General features: G+C 48.5%; 1 protein-coding gene across 5 annotated transcripts in view; it reads left to right on the top strand.

The window, feature by feature from the left end:
- The window catches only part of LOC118794048 (RNA binding protein fox-1 homolog 2-like), a 40,332-nt gene that overhangs the window by 3,024 nt on the left and 16,856 nt on the right, over positions 1–20,452 (top strand). For 4 of the 5 annotated variants that reach the window (XM_036552188.1, XM_036552186.1, XM_036552184.1 and 1 more), the window contains exons 2-6: positions 5,223–5,273; positions 17,398–17,595; positions 17,803–17,982; positions 18,452–18,505; positions 20,128–20,220. In XM_036552188.1, coding sequence (XP_036408081.1) covers positions 5,223–5,273; positions 17,398–17,595; positions 17,803–17,982; positions 18,452–18,505; positions 20,128–20,220 — 576 coding nt within the window. The remainder of the gene's footprint in view (positions 1–5,222; positions 5,274–17,397; positions 17,596–17,802; positions 17,983–18,451; positions 18,506–20,127; positions 20,221–20,452) is intronic. The other variant, XM_036552185.1, reaches the window with a different exon arrangement.

Genomic DNA, 20,452 nt, shown 5'->3' with positions numbered 1-20,452 from the left:
ATGGGATGAAGGAGGGCGTAGAGCTGGGTGGAACGCGTTCGAGATGGTCCTGTTAACTCCTTGCTGCTCAGAGCATCACAGAAAGGGCACGTTGAAGCTTGAAGGGTGTTGAAGCTATATTACGTACAGTGACGAGGGTTCAATTGTCAGCTGACCAGAACCGAAGGGCTGCTTTGAGCACCTGGAACACCCCCCCCCCCCTCTCCTATTAAACTATATTTAAAAGAAAAATATAATGGTTTTGCTGTAATAGTTTAATGTACTGGTTTGGTGTAACGGCTTGGTTGTAATGGCGTAACGCACTCGTTAGCTTTACCTGCTGGTTGGTACCTCACCTGGCCAACCTTTGGAACTTTGTCATGCAGTACTTCTAATATTGTTGACTGTATGGTTTTTCGCTTGTCTTGTATTGTACCTCACTTTGGAGAAAAGCGTCTGCCAAATGAATTAATGTAAACGTAAATGCTCTGCTCAGAGGTCTGGATCCGGAAAGAGGGGAGGGAAAAGCAGAGGAGATGGGGTAGAGGAGCTGAAATAAACAGAGGTTAAGAGACTACCCTGTACCTCAGGCCCCCTTTGTTCCTCTACTCCTCGCCCCCCACCCCCGCACTCCCCTCTGTCAGCCTGCCTCGGGGCTTAGTCCCAGATCTCTAATTGACTCCTGCTCCACGGATTCTGCCAGTGCCAAAGACATTCTCTCTCTTCCAGTCTCACTGCCGTCTTCGTCCTTAAGCCTGTCAAACGGCGAAAACTCTGTTGGCTGTAACCCCCCCCCCCCCCCCCCACCCCCTGGTGTTTGGCGCTCCAGCTCAGAGCCGATTTCTCCTATCGTTGGCAGTAAAGAGGCTTTGTGACACGCTAACGAGATCAAAGCTCATTTAGGGGCCGGCATTAATCATGCTGATCTCTAACAGAGGGATAGAGAGCAAGTTAGTGTTTGTGAGTGAGGGTGGGGAGGAGGTTTGGGGGGGGGGGGTTATTAACGTTTCACGTTTGTGTCCAGCGTGTCATTTTGACACCTTTCCCGGTTCTGCATTCCTCCGTGCCCTGCTTGGTTAAATGGCATTGATATGCCCCCACACACACACCACTCCCCTGTTGGTGTTCTGTTTAATGATTGCTGCCGAACTTTGAGCGCTAGGTGCCCACCGTGCTGCCCTTGGCCTTTCATCCGGCCGATAAGGCTGGGGAAAGTACGAGGAGGCGCGCTCCATTGTGCAACGAGCAGGCCTTCATCCGGGCCCTTGCTGCAGCGCTCTCACACACACGCACGCGAAACTAACATGCAGGATGCTCCCGCCCTTTAGATGTTTTCAACAACACACTCACACAGGTCTCTTACACACTCACATACACACACAGACTAAATACTCACCCTCTCACACAAGTACACATACACACACAGTCTCCTACACACTCACATACACTCTCTTGCGCGTGCACACACACACTCACACACACACACACACACAAACGCCCGCGCCTCCCGTCCACCCCTGCATCCCTCCCAGTGTGTTATATTTAATCGCTCTGTTTATTGTACCCTCTTCTGTCTGTTTTACCACCCCCTCTTTTGTCTCCCCTCCACCCTCATGCAGTCACTGTCCCGTTCCCCTGCTCCCAACCTCCCTCTCTCCCTCCCTCCCTCACCCCCTCCCTCCTTCCCTCCCTCACCATCTGTTGACCTCTGGTCATCTCTCCCTCTCTCTCCCTCTCTCTGCTGCTCTTTTCCTGCCGTTCCTGCCTCTCCCTCTGTTCTTTTTCCGACCATTTTTTTTTGCAATAAAAATAAATAAACAAATAGCCAAACGGAGAGGAACTCCTTGATATTGCTACATCAGTGTCTCGAATCTCTCCAGGGCATTTTCCCTCACAGTGCAGTAACTGCCTTCTGGGCTGTAGCTGTCAGCGCGTGGCTGTGCTCTCCGATTCCCTCTGTTTTAAGCTAAAGGAGGGGAATCGAGACTCAACACAGGTTTCACACACGGCTGAGTCCACTGAAACTTTAGTGAGGCAGGGTATGTATGGTCCTGTTTACTTGGCCAAAAGGCCATAGGAGCATGTAAGATTTAGTGCGGCTCACGTTGAAAGTGAACGTGTGTGTATGTGTGCGGTCATGGGGGGGTATCATATTTGGCCCCCCCTCCTCTTGCCCCTTCCCCACCCCTCAAGGAAATTGGTCATGTGACATTCCTCGTGTGTGACTCATTGTCTCAGTTTCCCCCCCGTCCCTTTTGCTGTGTGTTAACACTGTCACTTTCAGTCTTTCCTTGCCTCTGGGTCGTCCTCCCCCCACCCCCACCTCAGCACACTCCTCTGTCTCTCTTCCTCCTTGTCTGTTATTCTGCAGTTCTTTCTCTCCTCCCAGCACCACCCTCCCCTCCCCTATCCTTCCCCTGTCTTCTTTTTCCAGACAGATTGATTCCAGATGTTTCCAAATTCCCCCCCAACCCTCCCTCCCTCTGTTCCTTGGCCCCTCCCCCCATCCCTCTCCAGTACTGGTACGGATATATTTTTTTAACTGTTACTCAGTATTAATACTTGTGTGAAGCTGTTGAGTGTTGATGTTTGCCTTTTGAACATGCAGTGAGTGCTTTAAACATAAACGTTATTTTTTTTATGATTATTTTATTATGTATTTGCTTGGGAGAAGGCTTTATCCAGTGGGACTTACTTATCCATCTGGACTTACTTAGCTAACATCTTTACACAGGATAGTTACAGAAACAAAACAGAAACTTTGCACTTTAGACCAATGAGGAGCAGTGCCCCACCCACAGTTCGAACCTGCCACCTTTGCTTAGCCAATCGTTTTCTCCGGCCGCTTTTTTCACATTTGTGCCTTTGTAATTCAGCCAGAGTTAAGTCTTATCAGCGATGTTCCAGCAGAGCCAGGCCAGTTTCCCGTGAGGTGGTAAGAACTACAAAGACCCAGGCTCCTGAAACTGCAACCATAAACAACAAAGTTTACCCCAAGCCTAGGCAAGTGCTCCTCTAGCTGGCTGAACAATTCACCATCGATTAATCAGTGTTTCTACAGCGCAAAAACTTTTCAGCCCCCCCCTCCCCCAGCTCTCGCACTGCGCACCAGTAAGAGCGTTCCCCCGGGGGGATGAGGCGCGAGGGAGAAATTGGTTCCAGATGAAACAGGAAGTAGGGATGGGGGAGACAAAGAGGCGGCTGTATGCGGAGGAGCAAGGGATCGGGGGAGCAGGAGAGGTCCCACTGGCATGATGGGAGGGGAGCGTCTCTGCACTCGCCCTTCTCCCCTACATCAGCACTCCGGCTCGCTGCTCTATCAAGTCAGGCACTGTGCTGTTTTTTTTTTCGGGTTAAACCAAATGCTTTTTCTTGCCTTGCATGATGGCCACCCCTTATTTTCCCTCATGTGGAATGACCTCATCCCTTCTTCCTTCCTCCTTCCCCTCCCTTGTACCGCCTCCCTCCTTCTCTCAATGAAGCGTGTGTGTGTGTCTGTGTGTGTCTGTATGCGTCTGTGTTTGTGGCCATCCCGATTAATTGAAACACACTATATGAGACTATATCCCCTCTCTCATACTGCCTCCCTTCTTCTGTAAATGTAGAGTGTGTCTATGTCTGTGTGTGTGTGTGTGTGTGTAGCCAGCCCGGGCCGTTGACACACGCTGTATGAAACAGTATCCCCTCCTTCTGGGTCTCCCTGTGGCCGAGCTGTGTGTAATGTATAGCGTGGCTGGCTTACAGTGAGTGCATCTTTTTGCTGCTGTCACCATGGCACCCCTGCCTTCTCTCTGCCTTGATTGGTCGAGTGGTATGGTTGGGTGGGGGGGGGGGGGGGGAACAGGAGGAACCAAAATGATTCCCTCTGGAAAAGGGGGGGGGGGGGGGGGGCTGAGACGGCGGTTAACGTTGTTTACTCCCTGAATGACTGACTAACCTTAAAACACACTCACTCGCATGGGCACTGTGCTGAGTTTGTGCTTCTGCCGTACTGTCATGGCTGATCTTGTCTCTCAGCCCCTGTCCCAGAATGCCAAGCTGCAGAAAATGGTCCTTGTTATGAAATGCAACCCTTTCCTGGCAAGAGGACAATGGATTTAATCTGCTTGTGTAACAATTGCGCAGGTTAGATTTATTACTCCTGCTGCGACACCTGTCCGTCTCTTTCTCTCTCTCTTCGTCTCTCTTTCCCTATTTGATTCTCTCACTCTCTCTCCCCCTCCACTTTTGCCTCTCTTTTTTCTCTCTCTATACCTCTCTATCCCTCTCTGTCTGACTCTCTGCTTTATTGAAAAGGCCTGAGTCTTGTTAGACTGTCTAGCTCTTCATAATTAGGTTTATGAGTAACGGTGCTGGGGGGCAGACTGAGGGGACTCTCGGCAGCCTGGTAGTTTTTGGACTTTCAGCATTTTGGATGGTTTCCCTGCGTTGTCTTAGTGCGTGCTCTCTCTCTCTCTCTCTCTCTCTCTCTCTCTCCCCCCCCCTCTGTCTCTCCTGTCATGTTCCCCCCTGCTCCGTGGTCCTAGCACTCATGAAACAATGTCATTAGGCTGGTAAAAGAGACACAAATAATGTAATTAAAGCCCAGTTACAATGCAGTTAGTGCCAGCGCTGGGCTGTGGGCTGCTGGTGCAGTGAAGGAGCATGGTGCCAGGCACAGGCCCCTTTGTCCCTGAACAAAGACCAGACTGCTTTGTTGGGATGCCGAAGGGACGTTCTGGAAGAGCAATGTTAGTCAAGGATCCTGGGCTATTTGCTGCTGGTGTGAACATGTGTGCAAGTCCCATCCAATGTTTGTATGTGTGTATATCCTTATAGTGTGTGTACTCGCAATATCTTTGTGTGTTACATGTATTGTTGGAACACAGATTCTCTTATCCAGAGTGCCTTACAAAGGTTACAGTTTTTACATGTTATGCATGTAAAATATTATTTTACTTGAGGGTACAACAGCTATGCCTCTGAAATCAAACTGGAAACTGTTGGGGTGCAAACTCTTTTCTTTACCACAACACCACACTGCTGCCACATCCCCATAAATGTGTCTGTGTATCTGTATGTGTCTGTGTCTGTGTCTGTGTGTACAGTGTGATGGTCTCACGTCCCTGCTGTCCATCCACACTGGCAGCATTCTTTTGTGTTGAGAATGGGCTGACTGCTGATTACCGTATCCCATTACGAGAGTGAAATTTGCCATTTCAAATCTGAACATCTGACTCATGGAGGCCTCCCTTTCTTTCCAGAACAATGACCCCTTGACCCCTGGATTCCATGGATATCCACCTCACAGTCAGGTAGGGTGCCGCTCTTATCACTGGCAGTGTCCTAGTTATCTGTTTCACTGACTTATCCTTTTCCCATGTGTCAGAGTTCTGTTAAAGAGCACCACAGCTTCCAGTGTGTTTACCTATTCATCTGCCATTTTGTTCTGCTCCCTTTCTTCCCCCACCCCCTCCTTTCTCCCTCCATCCATGTGTTTCTCATTATTTCCCCCTTTATTCCTGTCAGTGCAATGTACCGATTGTACATTGCAGTATCTGGACATTGACTTGCAGCTACAGGGTCACACCACTGGAGGGTGGTATTGCACCACAGACCGTTGCAGCCTCCCCTTAGGGGGGGCAGATTTCTAGAACTTCTTGTTCTTCTGACAGTGCTTACCTGCCTCCTTTCATGGAAAATTGGCTCAAAGCTTGAGAAGGGACATCTGGGTGTTAGAGAGGTGCTGAGGAAGGATGAGGTGTAGGGGGAAACCAATAGAATTAGCTTGCTATAACAAGTACAGCATGTGCTACCATGTGTAAGCGAAAATTTAATCAGTGAATGTATTGGAATTTTTTTTTATTTAATATTTGAAACAGATACTACAATACACATTAATGTTCATGTAATGGTCATTAACATGTTACTGCTGAAGAAGCACTACTGCCTTGTATGTAGATGGGGATATTTATATACAGTATAATGGTGTTATAATGTCTAAGTAGAACGTGTTGCATTGAATCCTTGTGTGAGCCTGTGCCTGCCTGTGTGCACTTAGCGTACCTGCTGCTCTCGCTGGGTCTGTGTGTGGTCAGTCTCTGGGGTTTAGTGTCTCTTGAAGTGGTCTGCACCCGTTCTGGTCTGATCCGCCTTGTTCCGGCTCGCAGTCCTGGTGTGTAAGGGTGAAGCACAGTCACCTCGGGTGTTGAATCTTCCCGGTCTAGTCTTGTGCTGGGCTGCCTCCTGGGGGCTCATTGGCTGGTCGGTGTGGCCGAGGGCATGGTTGTACCTTTGCAAGCAACGGATCTAATTCCTCTGTCTTTGATCTCTGCTGGAGCGCGGCTCCCGTGCCGGGACGAGCCATTGCGGGAATGACAGAAACCCAACACGCCGGTCGGAACTGGAGGGGCTCCAGACCGCTGTCTGGCCTAGTGGGTGAGCACCTCGCAATGTGGCGTCGGGCCCGGAGTTTACAGATATAAGGGCAGGGTGGTAGGCGTTCAGCCCCAATCTCTGTGTCATCTGGATGACTCAGCCTGTCTGCTGTGCCAGCAGGATCAGCAGATCCACATGCTGTAAAGATCAGTGGGACCACGTGGGATTTTGTGCACTGTGATGTCCTCAGATGTGACTAGGGCCTTCTTGCTCCCCTGGGTCCATGCCCTGGCTGTGATTGGCCAGTGACTATTCATCTCATATAAGGGGGTGTGGCAGTTGTGCTCATAAGTCATGTCCCTGTATCATTACCCATAAGTCATTGCTTTATTGCATATATGCAGTGTGTGCTTTTTCCCTTGCCCTGTCTAAGTGGAAAGATCAGATGTTTAAATAAGTAATATAACACAGCCTAAAAACAGAAGAGAGCAGCTCCTGATTGTGGGCATTGTTCCTAAAGCTGGTGTTTGTTTGCTGTGGGTATCATTCTGAGCTACAGCAGCAGCACGTGGGGAGTGTATACAGCAGGGGTCTCCAACCTTTTTTCATCTGAGAGCTACTTTGAAAAAATGCAAGTGGCGGAGAGCTACTCATGTCTTATATTACTCACACTTATTCACATAATGTATCAAAACACTCACATTAACCAGCTGAATTAAGCTACTTTTTGTATACACATGTATCAAATGTCAATATCCAAAGCATATTTTGGATCAAAAGCATCTTAAATTAACATCAATACCATTTCAAATGTATGTTCTATGCTTAATGCTTAATGTAAGATAATGTCCATACTCATAGGATTTCGGTTTTAATTTTTTGACAGGTGAAAGTGTTTATGACAAGAGATGTCCGAGAGAAATTTGGTGATAATTGATCGCTGTTTTGGAACATAAAGCCACGTTAAGCCTTTTCACGTTAAGCGCTTTAGAATGTCCCTGAAGTGGCGCTGAACGTTTTTTTTTTTATCGACTGAAATGCTAGTACCGCAGATGAGGCACACACACTTGTCCTTCACATTCGTGGAAAATAAAACTCGCGGTCCCATTCCCCGTGGAAATGGCATGTTTTTGGCCTGGCCACTTTCTTTGTTCATCATAAATCTGGTTATTTTATAAGCTAAACTGGCTTGCAAACACCACCGAATTCCTTGCTTTAGCTCAGTAGATACCTCAGTAGCTACTAGCCTACCAGGTAACTGACATGACGATGTGTTGGCAAACTTGACAGTAGCCTAACTTATTTGATTGACAGCTGATATCATTTTGGGATAGCTGGCCTTCTCAGTGGTCCGTTAGGTTTGCTCGGCTGCAGCCCCTGCTGTGTGTCAACACTTGGCAGTAGGGCTGGGCAGTATGGTCTAAAATTTATATCACGGTATAATTTGAAGCACGGATGGTAACTGTATATATCAGGGTATATTCGTTTTTTCTTAAAATTTCAATATAAATGCATCTGAAAGGGTAAAGCACTGGTATGGCAACTGCATTGCAGCTATTACTGTACTCTTAACTGTTTTACTAGGACATATTTCACATAGTACAGAGGTATTTTAAGAACATTTATTGTGCAAAACTGCAATAATAAATATGAAAAAAATACAAAACCTTCTCTCAAGCAACTTCCATCTCTGAAAAACACTTTCATGAAATACAATAAAATCAAGCTGCACAAAGTGAAAATAAAAACATACTCAGGGATTAAAGTCCCCCATTGCTACGACGGATTTCTGTCAGTTGGCTTCCAGAGAGGCCATGTAACAATCGGAGACGATAATATAGCCCCACGGTGTATTTAAGTAGGCTAATCAATTAATCACATCTCAGCGGACGTGCTCACGTTCAACTTTAGTCTCCACACAAGCCGACGTTAGATTAACACCAAGATACACATTTATAAACGTGACAAAATACCCCAAAACCCCCAAATTACGAGAGTCTTAATGTCCAGCAAGCAATAGAAATAGTTCAAATACGAATAAAGTTAATCAAGATTGCAATCAAAGTCAAAGTTTATGACGAAGAAGGAACAAGAAGCCGTGGTTCAAAAAGGAGCAACCTGCAATGTCACCACTCCGACGAACGAGAAAAAAACAATCCTTTTGCAACCACCCATATCTTCTGACCGAGAATAATCCATGAGGAAAGTTTATTCCAGCAGCTAAGAATCGTGAGCCTGAACGCCGTGTTCACCTGCATGTGCACACTAATTTCCCCTCATCCCTAGTGCTTGGCCTGTGAGGACGTCCCATCCACCTTCATTATACAATATAATCGACTGATAGCACACACAATGCATAGCATAATTCAAAAGAAATGGAAAGAGAATAACACAATATTATTAAAATGACATGCAGATAGACTTTTAATGGGTGGCCATTATAGTGGGACATAGGGGTTTTGAAGGGTTGTGTCATGTCGGTATATGTAGGCTACACTTTGTGAGGTTATGCTACTGCTTTGTGTGTGTGTGTGTGTGTGTTTGTGTGCGTGTGTGTGTGTGATCGAGAGAGAATGGGTGCATGTCTGACAGTAGCGCAAACTCACGGCGTCCCATAGGCTATACAGCCGTCGGGCTCACGGTGTCCCAGACAACAATATTTTAATGCTTCAGAAAAGATTCAGCTCTGTCAGGTCAGCAAAGATTTGTGTATGTAGATAAAGCTTAGTATTGTGTCTTTTCGGTGAAGTTACACACCTAGATCTGTGAGGGCTCTACCGGTCAGCACGTATAGTCACATTCTTTCTATACCGTTTATACCACCCAACCCTACATGGCAGTATATGATATGTAATTTGGGTGTCCTGGATCACATGCAGCTGTATAGGGTGCATAACATTGATTTGCTCAGATTGTCATCCCTTCATGTTTGTGCCTGTGCGGGAGTGTGTAGGACTCGCATGTGTTGCACTGTTGATGTGTGTGACTCCATTCACGCCTCTGTGGGGATTCATGTAAAAATAAGTCTTAATGTGTCTCCGTGTGTGCTCTTTGTGTGTGTGTGTGTGTGTGTGTCAGAGAGAGAGAATTCAGAGCAAAAAAGACTGACAGACAGAGTGGCACCTTTGTAAATTGGTATGTAAATTTATATGCATGTAATTTGCAACATCTTCTTGCATGTGACTGAATTACATTTTTCAGTGCCATTTTTTATCCTGTGTGTGTGTGTGTGTGTGTGTGTGTGAGAGAGAGAGAGAGAGAGAGAGGAGGAGAGAGGAGGAGAGAGGGGGAGAGAGGGGGAGAGAGGGGGAGAGAGGGGGAGAGAGGGGGAGGGAGGGAGGGAGGGAGTGTTTCAGTTTGGGAATGCATACAGCTAGTGTGTCAGTATGTGCTGATCTATGTGTGTATGTGTGTGTCAGGGTATGCTTAAAGTGTGTATTTTGTGTGTGTGCGTGTATGTATCTGTGTGTGTGTGTGTGTGTATCAGGGTTTCCATTAGGCGGTAATTACCATTTTTTGCTTGGTAAAATTTATACCAATACCATTTAAACCAATAAAACTTGCCGGGCAAAATGTCCGGTAATAATGCTCACACAAAACATAGCTGTAACGATGGTGCTTCATGGTTATGGGGGTTTAACTTTTACAACAGCTTGCAAAGTGCTTATTTCTGAGTTCAGCAAGCTGTACCCCCACTGGGCTACACTGGCTGAAATTGCCTGTGTTCTGCCCGTGTCAAGCATGCCAGCAGAGAGGGGCTTCTCTCTGCAGAATCGAATTAAGATGGGCACTGCGAAGTCGTCTGGAGGAGGAGAGAGTGATGCGGCTTATGCGCATTGTAAGCTGCAAAGACACATTGGATATGTTTAATTTCAAGTCGGCAGCAGAGGACTTTGCCACAATGAAAAATAGGAGAAAATAAAATGTTACCTGGTAGCCTATAGGCTACATTTGATGCCATGTAGGCCTAGCCTTTTTTTAAACAGGCTACAGATGTTACAGGTTACAGATGTTTCCTAATAGCCTACATTTTAGTGGCTAATGTTGAGGTTTTGCTCAATCGTTACTGTTCGTTTTTGCTTAATCGTTACTGTTCATTAAATAGTCAAACTGATTTGGGGTCGCTGTCATTCTTTTGTCAACCTAGGTGTACATTGTATTTGTGTTCGCAACATTGTTATTGACTGTTATTGAAACGTGACCGGTAAGTTTCAGATTTGTCTCGTAAAATAAATTCTTTCCGGTCACCGGACTGGCAAGAAAAAATCCTAGCGGAAACCCTGGTGTGTACATGCGTTTATTGCAGTCTGCTGTCTGTGTAGTTAATCCTCAGATCATCCTCCATTCATCCTCTCATCCTCCTCACTTACAGCATAATCCTGTGGTCCCGCGCTCCCTCTCCACATCTCTTCATCCCTTTATCTCTATCCCCTTATCTCTGCCTCTCACTCCCTCAGCCTTTTCTCCTTTTTCCTGCTCCACAGGAGACAGGGACACAAGGTGTGTGTTCTTTATAAGAGATGGGCACAGAAGGTGTGTGTGCTTTACGTATCTGGTTATCAGACAGAGCAGCAAATAAGTAATGGCTGTTCAAAGGAATCTGATTTCTGCATGCTGGTGCAGTCGTTTCATGACACATCAAAAGCACTGCATCACAGGCCATGTGCGGGGTGCTGTGTGGAAATGGCAGCTCAGAGATTTGGCAGATGGAAATTAGGCAGAGCGAGGGGAGGACAACCCCCCCCCCCTTCCCTTCGAACCCCCCCCAGGTGAATTGGCCATGGAGTTGGACAGGCTTTAGGATCTTTGGAGATCAAACTCGGGTTCCCGCCAGCTGCAGGTGAAAATGTTGAGCTGGATGGAAGCTCCCCCCTGAGGGGCCTGTTGCAGCCGTGTTCCTCTCACGCTCTTTAAAGGGGGGATGTGGAGCCGGCAGGAGAGCGTTGTTTAATGCATAAACTAGTCAAGGCCCCATCCCCCCCAACCCTCAGGGGGCGGTTGTGTTGTGGCTTGCAAGCAAGCGATTATCTGCTCTCTGCTCCTGGCGAATGCCGCCTGCTTGCCAACCTGGCTGGGGCGGGCAGAGAGGAAGGAGGGAGGGTTTGGAGGTGGGATGGGACGTACAAGCCAAAAAAGAGGAAGGGATAGGAGAGCACAGGTTAAGGAAGCGAGGGAGGGAGGGAGAGAGAGAATGAGTGAGGGAGGTAGATGTAGGAAGCGACCAGCTTGCTACGAAGCGAGAGAGAGGGAGTGGGAACGAGGGAGGTAGAGGGGGACAGGGATAAGGAGCTTGAGAGGGGATAGGGGGGGAGCGCGGGCTTGCGCCCACGGAGAGGAGAGGGGAATTCGAATCGGTGAAAGAAGTGGATGTGTAGCAAGAACTGACGGCCCCACTTGTCTTATGAGAGAAAGGGGAAGAGGACCCAGTTGGCCTTTAGGAACACCATCCTTGTACGATGATGGGCCTGTACTACCCTGTGGTGTTTTCGGTGAGTGCATGTCTTGGCTGTATTGAACCGCTGAGGCCCTAGCTTTACAGGGAAGCAGCAAGCGCCTCTCTCTTTCTCCCTCGCTTCCTTAAGATGCAAGAGGAGTCCTGGCTGGACGCGCTGATAGATTGGCGCCCTGTCTCCACGCGTCTGTGTGTTCGTCTGCACACATCAAATTTTCATGAACCCCACTTTGTTTTCAGGAGGTGCCAATGGCTGGGGCCTTTGCCCTTGGGTATACCTGGTGCCTGCACTAATTTTTAATCATTCGCTCTGTGCAGGTAACCCAGCTGTGATGAGGCCCACCCATGGTCACGGTGCAGTCATTTGCATTGGCTGTGACTTGCACTTGAGTGAAAATCTGCACACATTACCACATGCCTTTAAGTGAGGTGGACCGAACGAGGACTTAGGGTTTAATCCTGTGCATTTGTAACAGCTACAATGAAGGCAAATGTTTTAGACAAGAACTGAAATGCACTGTTTGCCAACAAATGGCACGGGGCCTGGTGGGCCATGGTGTCCAGACTAAACTGGGACATTAGCTGTAAACCGGGAAACTGGGGGAGAGAGAGCTGGAATGGAGGGGGTAGGAGGGGTGAAGGCGTTCTTTTATGGCCCAGCTGTCTTTGTAATTCAGTCAGTCTTTGAGCGAAGGAGACAGGTGTTGTGAAACAGATGTCTGTCTCCTCTCAATCACCCCCCCCCAGCCATTCTCACTCTTTCCTGGCTACAAAGATGGCTAAAATGTGGACTTCAGTGGCATACACTGAATTTATCCCCTGCTTTCTCAAATTATTATTAATTTCATTCTTAGCTTGGAACTACACTACACTTTCCTTTCTGTCTCTTTCCCTCCCTGTCTTTCTCCCCTTCCATTTCTTTGTTCTCCCTCAGGTCTGAGCAGCTGTTATCTAAATATTTTTTTTTCTGGAAGAGCCGGGTAGGAGGAGGGGGTGGGGGGATGGGCTGAGAGAAAGGAATCAGGGGCAAAGTGTGAAAGAGTTTTAAAGGTGACATCGACCTGACTGTCCCTTCCCTCCTGAAGGGGAAAAAAAGAAGCAGAGCGGATATTTAGGGCGACCCCTGATCTCCCGTAACCCATTGCTAAAACTGCACTTTTCATCGGTGTAATCAGAGGAAGCCGAATGTATGCGCCAGAAAAAGTAAAAAGCATTTACCATTCATCAAACGGGCTGACTGGCGGGGATCGGCCAGGACTGGCAGAAAGGTAGCACTAAGTGCATGGGAGAAGCGTGCCATTAAAATACTCAATGCATGAATTCGCTGCTGTTGAGCTGCTGAAAGCAGACATTGAGTGCATTGAAAGGGAGGGAAGGAGGGGTGCTCGAAGTATTTGCAGAGCCACACCCAAGCTTGTGGCCTAGGGGCTGGGAGAGACGTTGTACCTACTGCACAACAGCACCAGTGGAGGAGGCCGCTTGCACCTGCCAAAACGCGCTCGCACGCCACACTGAGATCTGTGCTTGAGCCACGCGCATAGGACAGCAGATATTAGGGTGACCATACGTCCTCTTTTTCCCGGACACGTCCTCGTTTAGAGATGCATGTTTTAGGTCCCAAAACAAGGACATGTCCGGGAAAAAGAGGACATATGGTCACCCTAGCAGATATCATGCTAGGGTGACCATATCATGCAACACCTGTGCACAACCCTGTTGACACTGGCTGCAGTTTCCTGCACCCCTGTGTCTGGGCAACTTAGCTGTACCCTCCCTCCCTTTCCATATCGAGGTAGAGGTCACAGTATCTGAGTTAAATGCCCTGTATCGATTTTTTCCTGCCTCTTAAAAGGTTTGTTGTGCTGTGCAGTGGTAATTGTGTCAATACTTGTCTGTCGTCCTAGTCCAGGGGAGTTTCACATACCTAACAAGTTTCTTGCAAATTGTGCAACATTTGCTTTCCCTCTGGAGGAGGGCTGATTAGTTGATATGGTCAGTGTCCTTGTAATCAGAGCAGGCATTCAGTGGCGATTTAGTGTAGATGTCCGAAATATGGCGGTGCGACTGCCGCTGTAGTTTTGTGCAAATAGACAACGATCTGCGGTGACATTCTGTTTGGAAAGGAAAGGAAAGGACGTTTGCTTTAAGAATCACCATGTGCAACTCTGCCTGCGGGCGCTTGAAGTATGTGGGCCAATTAGCGTTGTTCTTAACTCGCAGCGACAAAAAAGAGGGAGGAAAAAGCAGTGGTACGTTTCATTGGTTTATAACGGTGTGGGTGTGGCGGGACTCAACGCACCGGCGACCTTACAAGGAGGAGGGAAGGCGGAGACACAGTCACGAATGATTGACAGCGGCGGCCCACGTCTGTAACTGGCGGTGGCTTTGATTGGCGCTGAGGGGGCGGGACTTTGTTGAAAATGCACGTCTGGTTTCTTTCAAGCGAGGAGTCAAGAAGGGGAGGGAGAGGAGTGAAAGGAAAGGAGGGGAGATAAGACGTCTTTTTGGCCACCGCAGAAAAAAGAGGAGAAAGAACGGATTGCTCAGAGAGGAAGGAGAAAGAGAACAAAACATTTTCGGGAGCAGTAGTTAGCCACCTTATTTTTATCATGATTATGACTCGGCTATGTTGTAGCTAGCTCGCTAACAGCGAACTGTACACGCATGTTATTTGATGTAGGATCAAGTGGTTTTTGTGAGACGCAAACGGTTAGCAGCAAACACGCAGCAGATAAATACAAGGACAGAGGCTTAAAACGCAATGCACATGTAGCCACTGTTTGTATGCAGCACATGTAAACTTATACTTGTTCTAAAAGACGCGCGTAACATTAAACACCTGGGCTCTCTCGCGCGACCCTTCCTGCCCCACGCCCATTTGGTGCATGGAAAATCAAATGGTGCCTCAGGTAACACCGTCCAACCGCCGTCTTGGTGGAGGGTGGGAGGAGGGAAAGTGTTCATTATTGCACGCTGGTAACGCGTTTTTGGGAAGGGTACAATCCTGTTGGCAGTTAAGGTGTAAAGTGGGCTGGGTACGGTTGAAGGGGATTGTATTAATTGTGTCTCGTGCACTTATCTGTGGGGTAACTACATTTGTGCGCGCGCGCGCTGATATGCACGGTTCGACATACACTCTGTGTGTTTCTTTTCCGAGCATCGCAGCGGCGAATAGTTGAGTTTCAGGACACCTTTAGCCATCTCCGTGTATATGGACACATCGTGATATTAAATCTTTAGTTTAACGTAGTATAAAGTACCTAGTGTACCGTGTGTAGTGACTTTACTCACTGTGCAGTATGTCGTATTGCGCGTGTCGTTATGAGTCTGTGTATTTAGTTGTAAATCGGGTAGGCATAAAACGCCGCTGCTGTTACGTGGTGAGTTAACAAGATTCAAGAGCTACAGTGCCTGCGGTGGTATTAACGGGTCACTGAAGTTATTAGATTTATTTCGTGCAATGGCTGTAGTGTAGCATGGAGGCAGAGTTGTGCTCCTGCACAGACTGTGTAGCTAGTTCATGTAGCAGGGCACTGGTTTTTCTCTCTCAATAATGCCCCCCCCCCCCCCCCCCCCACTGCCTCCCTCTCTCTGTGCAAAACTGCCATTTAGGGCAGTACTGGCCCTCTGTCACATTGTCAGGAATGCACCTTTGACAAATTGCTGTCTCCCTCTCTGATTTCTCTCTCCCTCTCTCTCCTTACACTTCCCCCCCTTTCCTTGTGCTGCTAAGTACAAGGCGGTTGCTTTCCACGGCAGTCTGTTTGGTGTGGAAACGCTGTAGTGTAACAAACATCTATCATGCTGCACCCCCCACCCCACCCCCACCCCTTGTGTCTCTGACAGTGCTTTAGTCACTGTGACTCACTGGGCAGGAGACAGGCGCACCCTTTGTGTGGTCACACACTTTGGGCAGTGGTAAAGCGACAGGAACCAAAAGACTTCTGGCAAAGATGGTTGTTAATGCAAAGAAAATGGTGTGGACCTCCCAGAGAGGGAATAATTTAAAAAAAGCAAATGAAATGGGCAGAATTTGTGCCGTTCCATCTTCGCCCGTGTTCCGGTAGAGTTCCAGGAGGCTTAAAGGACACAAAGGGAGCTGGGACGGGCGCATAAAGAGCACCCGGGCTGATTTGTGTACTTAGTGTCTGTCAGTGGCCGTGACGTGTGAAAACCAGTGTTGTTAGTTTGCCGTGTTATGTATGGAGGAACCTCGCAGGTCCGGACCAAGGTTGGTGCTACACAAATAGTGTTTGCAGTAGCATGGCACGGCAGTTTTTGGAGCTAAACCTCTGACTGGGGGTGTGGGGCGGGCTGTAGAGTTGGGCCAGAGATTCATTCTCCAGATCGCACCCCTGAGCCGCGCACTTGGATGTGGATGTTGGATGTTGGTGCATCTGCACTCACTGGTCTGGGAGTGGTGTTAGCCTGTCTGACACTGCTGCTCATACAACTTGGATGGACACACTTCTGTTCTCTTGCACTGGAAGTCACTCTGGATAAGAGCCGCTGCTAACAATGTAATGTAACGTACTGTAAGCATCCATCTGTAGAGCCGCAAGGTCTACAGGCTGTGATTTCCATGCACTGAATAATGCAGTGACGTTGTCCTGCTTCTGGTGTGGCTTTCAGTAGTTGGGGTGCAGCTTTGACGCACGGCACGGACAATGGGCACACTTGCACCGCTGCTGGTTTACTACATTACAAATGGCAGGCGAGCTATTTCTGTGACGGAAAGTGCAGGCCTCGCTGTGGTTATGGGGCTGTTGGCTGGTTTTATTGCTCTGTGACCCGGCTGTGATGGTGATTAAAAGATGCCCGGTGGCTGGGAGTCGCTTTGCACTGGCTTGTTAAAGGGAATCCCATCCCCCCTGTCCTGTGCTGGGCCTGCTCAACTGTCCTGCACCTCCCCTACCCCCTACCCCCACTCCCCACCTTCCACCCTCCACCCTCTCTCTTACCCTGTTTGTGTGTTTTTGGGTGAAGTGTGCAACCAGGGAAGCCTCTTAAACTGTAACCAAGAGTATTGGCTGCTATCCGAACTTGTCCATTTTGGAAAGATCAACGCTCACCCAGAACCTGGGGTAATTGTTTTTCTTAAAGACCCCCCAAGAGTTCAAGGAAAATATCTTTCATCATTATTGGCAACCATGGGCCCGAGTTCGCCTCCACCTCACATGAAGGGGCATTGGTGAGGGGGGAGGCTCGCTCCCCATGGTAGCTTCATTCGTAGCCCAAGAGTATGCGCCTCGCTTATAACCACAGAGTATGCAGTATGCGTGTATCAGTTGTGTAGTGATGTGTGTATCAAATTTTCAGACCTTCAATAATAGATGGAGCTGCTGTGAATATTTCATGTCAGACTGACTATAACCCTGCTGCTGTCATAGCAGTATATAGAGAGAGAGGGAGAGGAGTGATATGCAGCCGGGTGTGTTTGAGCCCCCCCCCCCCCCCCCCCCCCCCCCCCCCCCCCCCCCCCCCCAGCGGGACTGTTTTCAGGCACAACAGTGAACTTTACTGTAGTCCCCACCCCATTCCCGTGTGGTGGGGCCAGCGGGCGATCACGTTACATTGACCCCCTCTTTCTTCTTCCCCGTTTCATGCAGGGCTCTCAAGAATCAACAGGGGGTCAGGAGGGCCTGGTGCCCCAGGCCTTCTCCACTTACCCACCCCCGCCCCCTCCTCAGAACGGCCTGGGGTCGGAATTCGGAGGCAGCTTGTTTGGTGCGGGGGCACAGGGCCCCACAGAGGCCGGTGCTGGGGCGAATGGCTCGGCCAGTGCCCCTGCCAGTCTCAGCACCCAGGTGAGTGATGCTCGTCCAACATCCTGCCATTTCCTCGAGGTCCATGCCTCCTGTTTGGAGCACTGTTAGGACTGAAGTGTTTTGCCCACACGAAGTGTTGATGCTCTGTGAACCTGCAACTCAACTCCCTTCCTCTTTCTGTCTCCCTCTCCTCTCTCCCCTCACTTTCTCTCTCTCTCTCTCTCTCTCTCTCCCCATGTCTCTCAGCAGTCAGACAGCAGCTCACAGGTGGAAGGTGGCAGTCAGTGCGGTGCTGGGGTGAGCGGAGGTCTGGCAGGTGGAGTTGGAGGGGGCGACCCCTCAGAAGCCAAAGGGACCCCCAAGCGCCTGCATGTGTCCAACATCCCCTTCCGTTTCCGGGACCCCGACCTCAGGCAGATGTTTGGGGTAGGTCCCTGTCTCATCTGAGAATTTACCTTTTTTCCTCCTTTTTGGGTAGATTATTGGGGTGGTCTGTGTAATATGCCTGCCTTTTTTGCAGAGAGTGGTAGCTGAGAGACAGGGAGAAATAGTCAGACATAAAAGTGAGAGAGGGCGGACTAGTAGAAAGGGATAACAAAGAAGGGAATGGAAGGAAAGAGAAGGTGGGTGAGACACCATAAACAGGTTGGTTTTCTGTGACCCTACTGCCCCCCAGTGTACAGAGTGTGTGTTGCAGCTGCTGCTCTTTCTCTGTATGGAAGTACATGTGTAAACAGATCCTCATTCTAGTCTACTTATCCACTTGCACATAATTAACTTGGTCAAGGTACTGTTTGTGCTTGTTTCACAGGGTGCGAGATAATAGAAATTTATTTTTGTACATCAGCGCAGTGTGTTTTTCTTCACACTCTTGTGTGTTTCGTTCTCTTTTTAGCAATTTGGAAAAATCCTGGATGTTGAGATCATATTCAATGAGAGGGGGTCGAAGGTGAGTGATGGCAGGTGGCGGGTCACATGCAGAGAGCGCTCCTCGGGGGGGGGTGGGGTGTTTCCAGCAAGCACATTAACCAGCCAGGTTGAGGAGTACTGCAGCTGACTGTGACGCTAGCAGATATTGGCACAGTATTCCCAATGGAAAATCTGTAAAGAACTGATATTCTCTTAAGCCGTAGAGCAGAATACAGGCAGCCTTACAGAGTGCATATGTTATCTGTTGATACTGCTGGATGTATTTACTGAAGCTGAAAATCACTCATTTAAATCGTCAGGCCAGCTTCAGTCCCTCTGGGCAAGTCCAGTGTGGGGTCAGTGCTCCTTTGTTCTGGGAAAAGGTATAAAAATGGCACTGTACGTGTAGATTTCAGAGGGAGGCTAAAGTGGTTTCCAAGAAAGACATCACAAAAACAGAGGGGTGTAGAGGTCCTCTCAGGGTGAAGAAGTGTCCTCTGTTGAAGGGTGGGTTAGACCCAGTGCCACTGAGTGAAAGGGGACCTGACTGCACCCACAAAGTAGCAGCAGAAGCACGACAGCACAGAGTAGGGGGGTAGAGAGCTGCATGGCTGAAACAGCACAATAAGCAATTAGCACACCTTTGCTGAGAACACATGCTGTTTACTAGTCTGTAAAAACTATCACTAATAGGAGCAATAGTACATTTTATATGTAAAATGCTTCCTCCAGGCCCCAGGTGCTGTACAGGCATAGAGAAATTAGAAATAAGCTGGCAACTCAAGAACTAAAGTGGGGAGCTAGCAGGTATACATGCACATATAAATTGAGGTGATGGGTGATGCACATAATATTCTGGAATTATTTGTGAGTGTATTTGCCATGGCTAATAGCTGTTATTGATTTGGGACTGGTGCATAACCACCCCCCTCTAAACAAAAAACAAAATGCCTTTAAAATAAGTTAATGGGAGGAAGAAAATGTTAAATGAAAGTGTTACCCACCCTGGCACTAAGAGCGATACAATACCATCCTATGGGTCTTAACTACGCCAGAGTAAAGGACTTGGCAAGAGACTATATACACACTTTTATGTTTAAGTTGTAAGTTGTAAACTTGGGCTTGGTGTAGTCAACATTTTGGTTGTATTCCATTCCTGGAGGTTGTGCTACAGAGGCTCACTCTAATATCATTGTTTTTTTGTCTTCTCAACCCCAAACTCCTCTGTCTCCTCTGCTTTTCCCCCTCCTGCTTTCCACTGTCTTCACTGCTTTTCCTCTGTCTTTCTGTCCTGCTTGTCTCCTTCCATCTTTCTCTTTTCCTTCTTTCCTTCTGTTCTGTGCTCTCCATCTCCTCTTTCTTCCTCCATCACACGTCCCCACGTTTCCTCTCTCATCCACCCCCCAATACCATCCTCTTCTCCCCTAACCTCTCCCCCCCTTCTCCCTGTCCCCACCTTTCTGATGGCCTAACCCCTCCTCCCTTCTTCCCAAACCCCTTCCTCCCTTGTCACCAAACCTATCCTTTCCACCCCAATTTGTCCTCTCCTCTCCCCTAATCCCTAACCCTTAACCCCTCCACTTTTCTCCCTTTACCCCTAATCCCTTCCTCTTTGCTCCCCTAACCCCTCACTCACTCTCCTCTCTGCCTCCTCTCCCCCAGGGCTTTGGCTTTGTGACGTTCGAGACGAGTGCAGACGCCGAGAAGGCCAGGGAGCGGCTCCACGGTACCCTGGTAGAGGGACGCAAAATCGAGGTGATTGTTTTCCCCTGGCTCTGTCCACTGCTGTTTCCTCTGCCCTGTGCACTGATCTGACATGTTTTACTCCACTGTTCTACACTGGTTCTGCTGGGATTGCAGTCGTCTCAGTTCCTTTATCAATTTATTTTAGTTTTGTTTTGGGCTTTTTGGCCACGCTGTTTTGCGGTAGGAACACAAGGCATGCTGGGACGTTCAGTGCATCATAAAGGCGCATGTATGTTTTTGC

The sequence above is a fragment of the Megalops cyprinoides genome, chromosome 19 (genome assembly GCF_013368585.1).
Source record: "Megalops cyprinoides isolate fMegCyp1 chromosome 19, fMegCyp1.pri, whole genome shotgun sequence".
In the NCBI taxonomy this organism is placed as follows: Eukaryota; Metazoa; Chordata; class Actinopteri; order Elopiformes; family Megalopidae; genus Megalops; species Megalops cyprinoides.
This window is presented reverse-complemented; position numbering and strand designations above follow the sequence as displayed.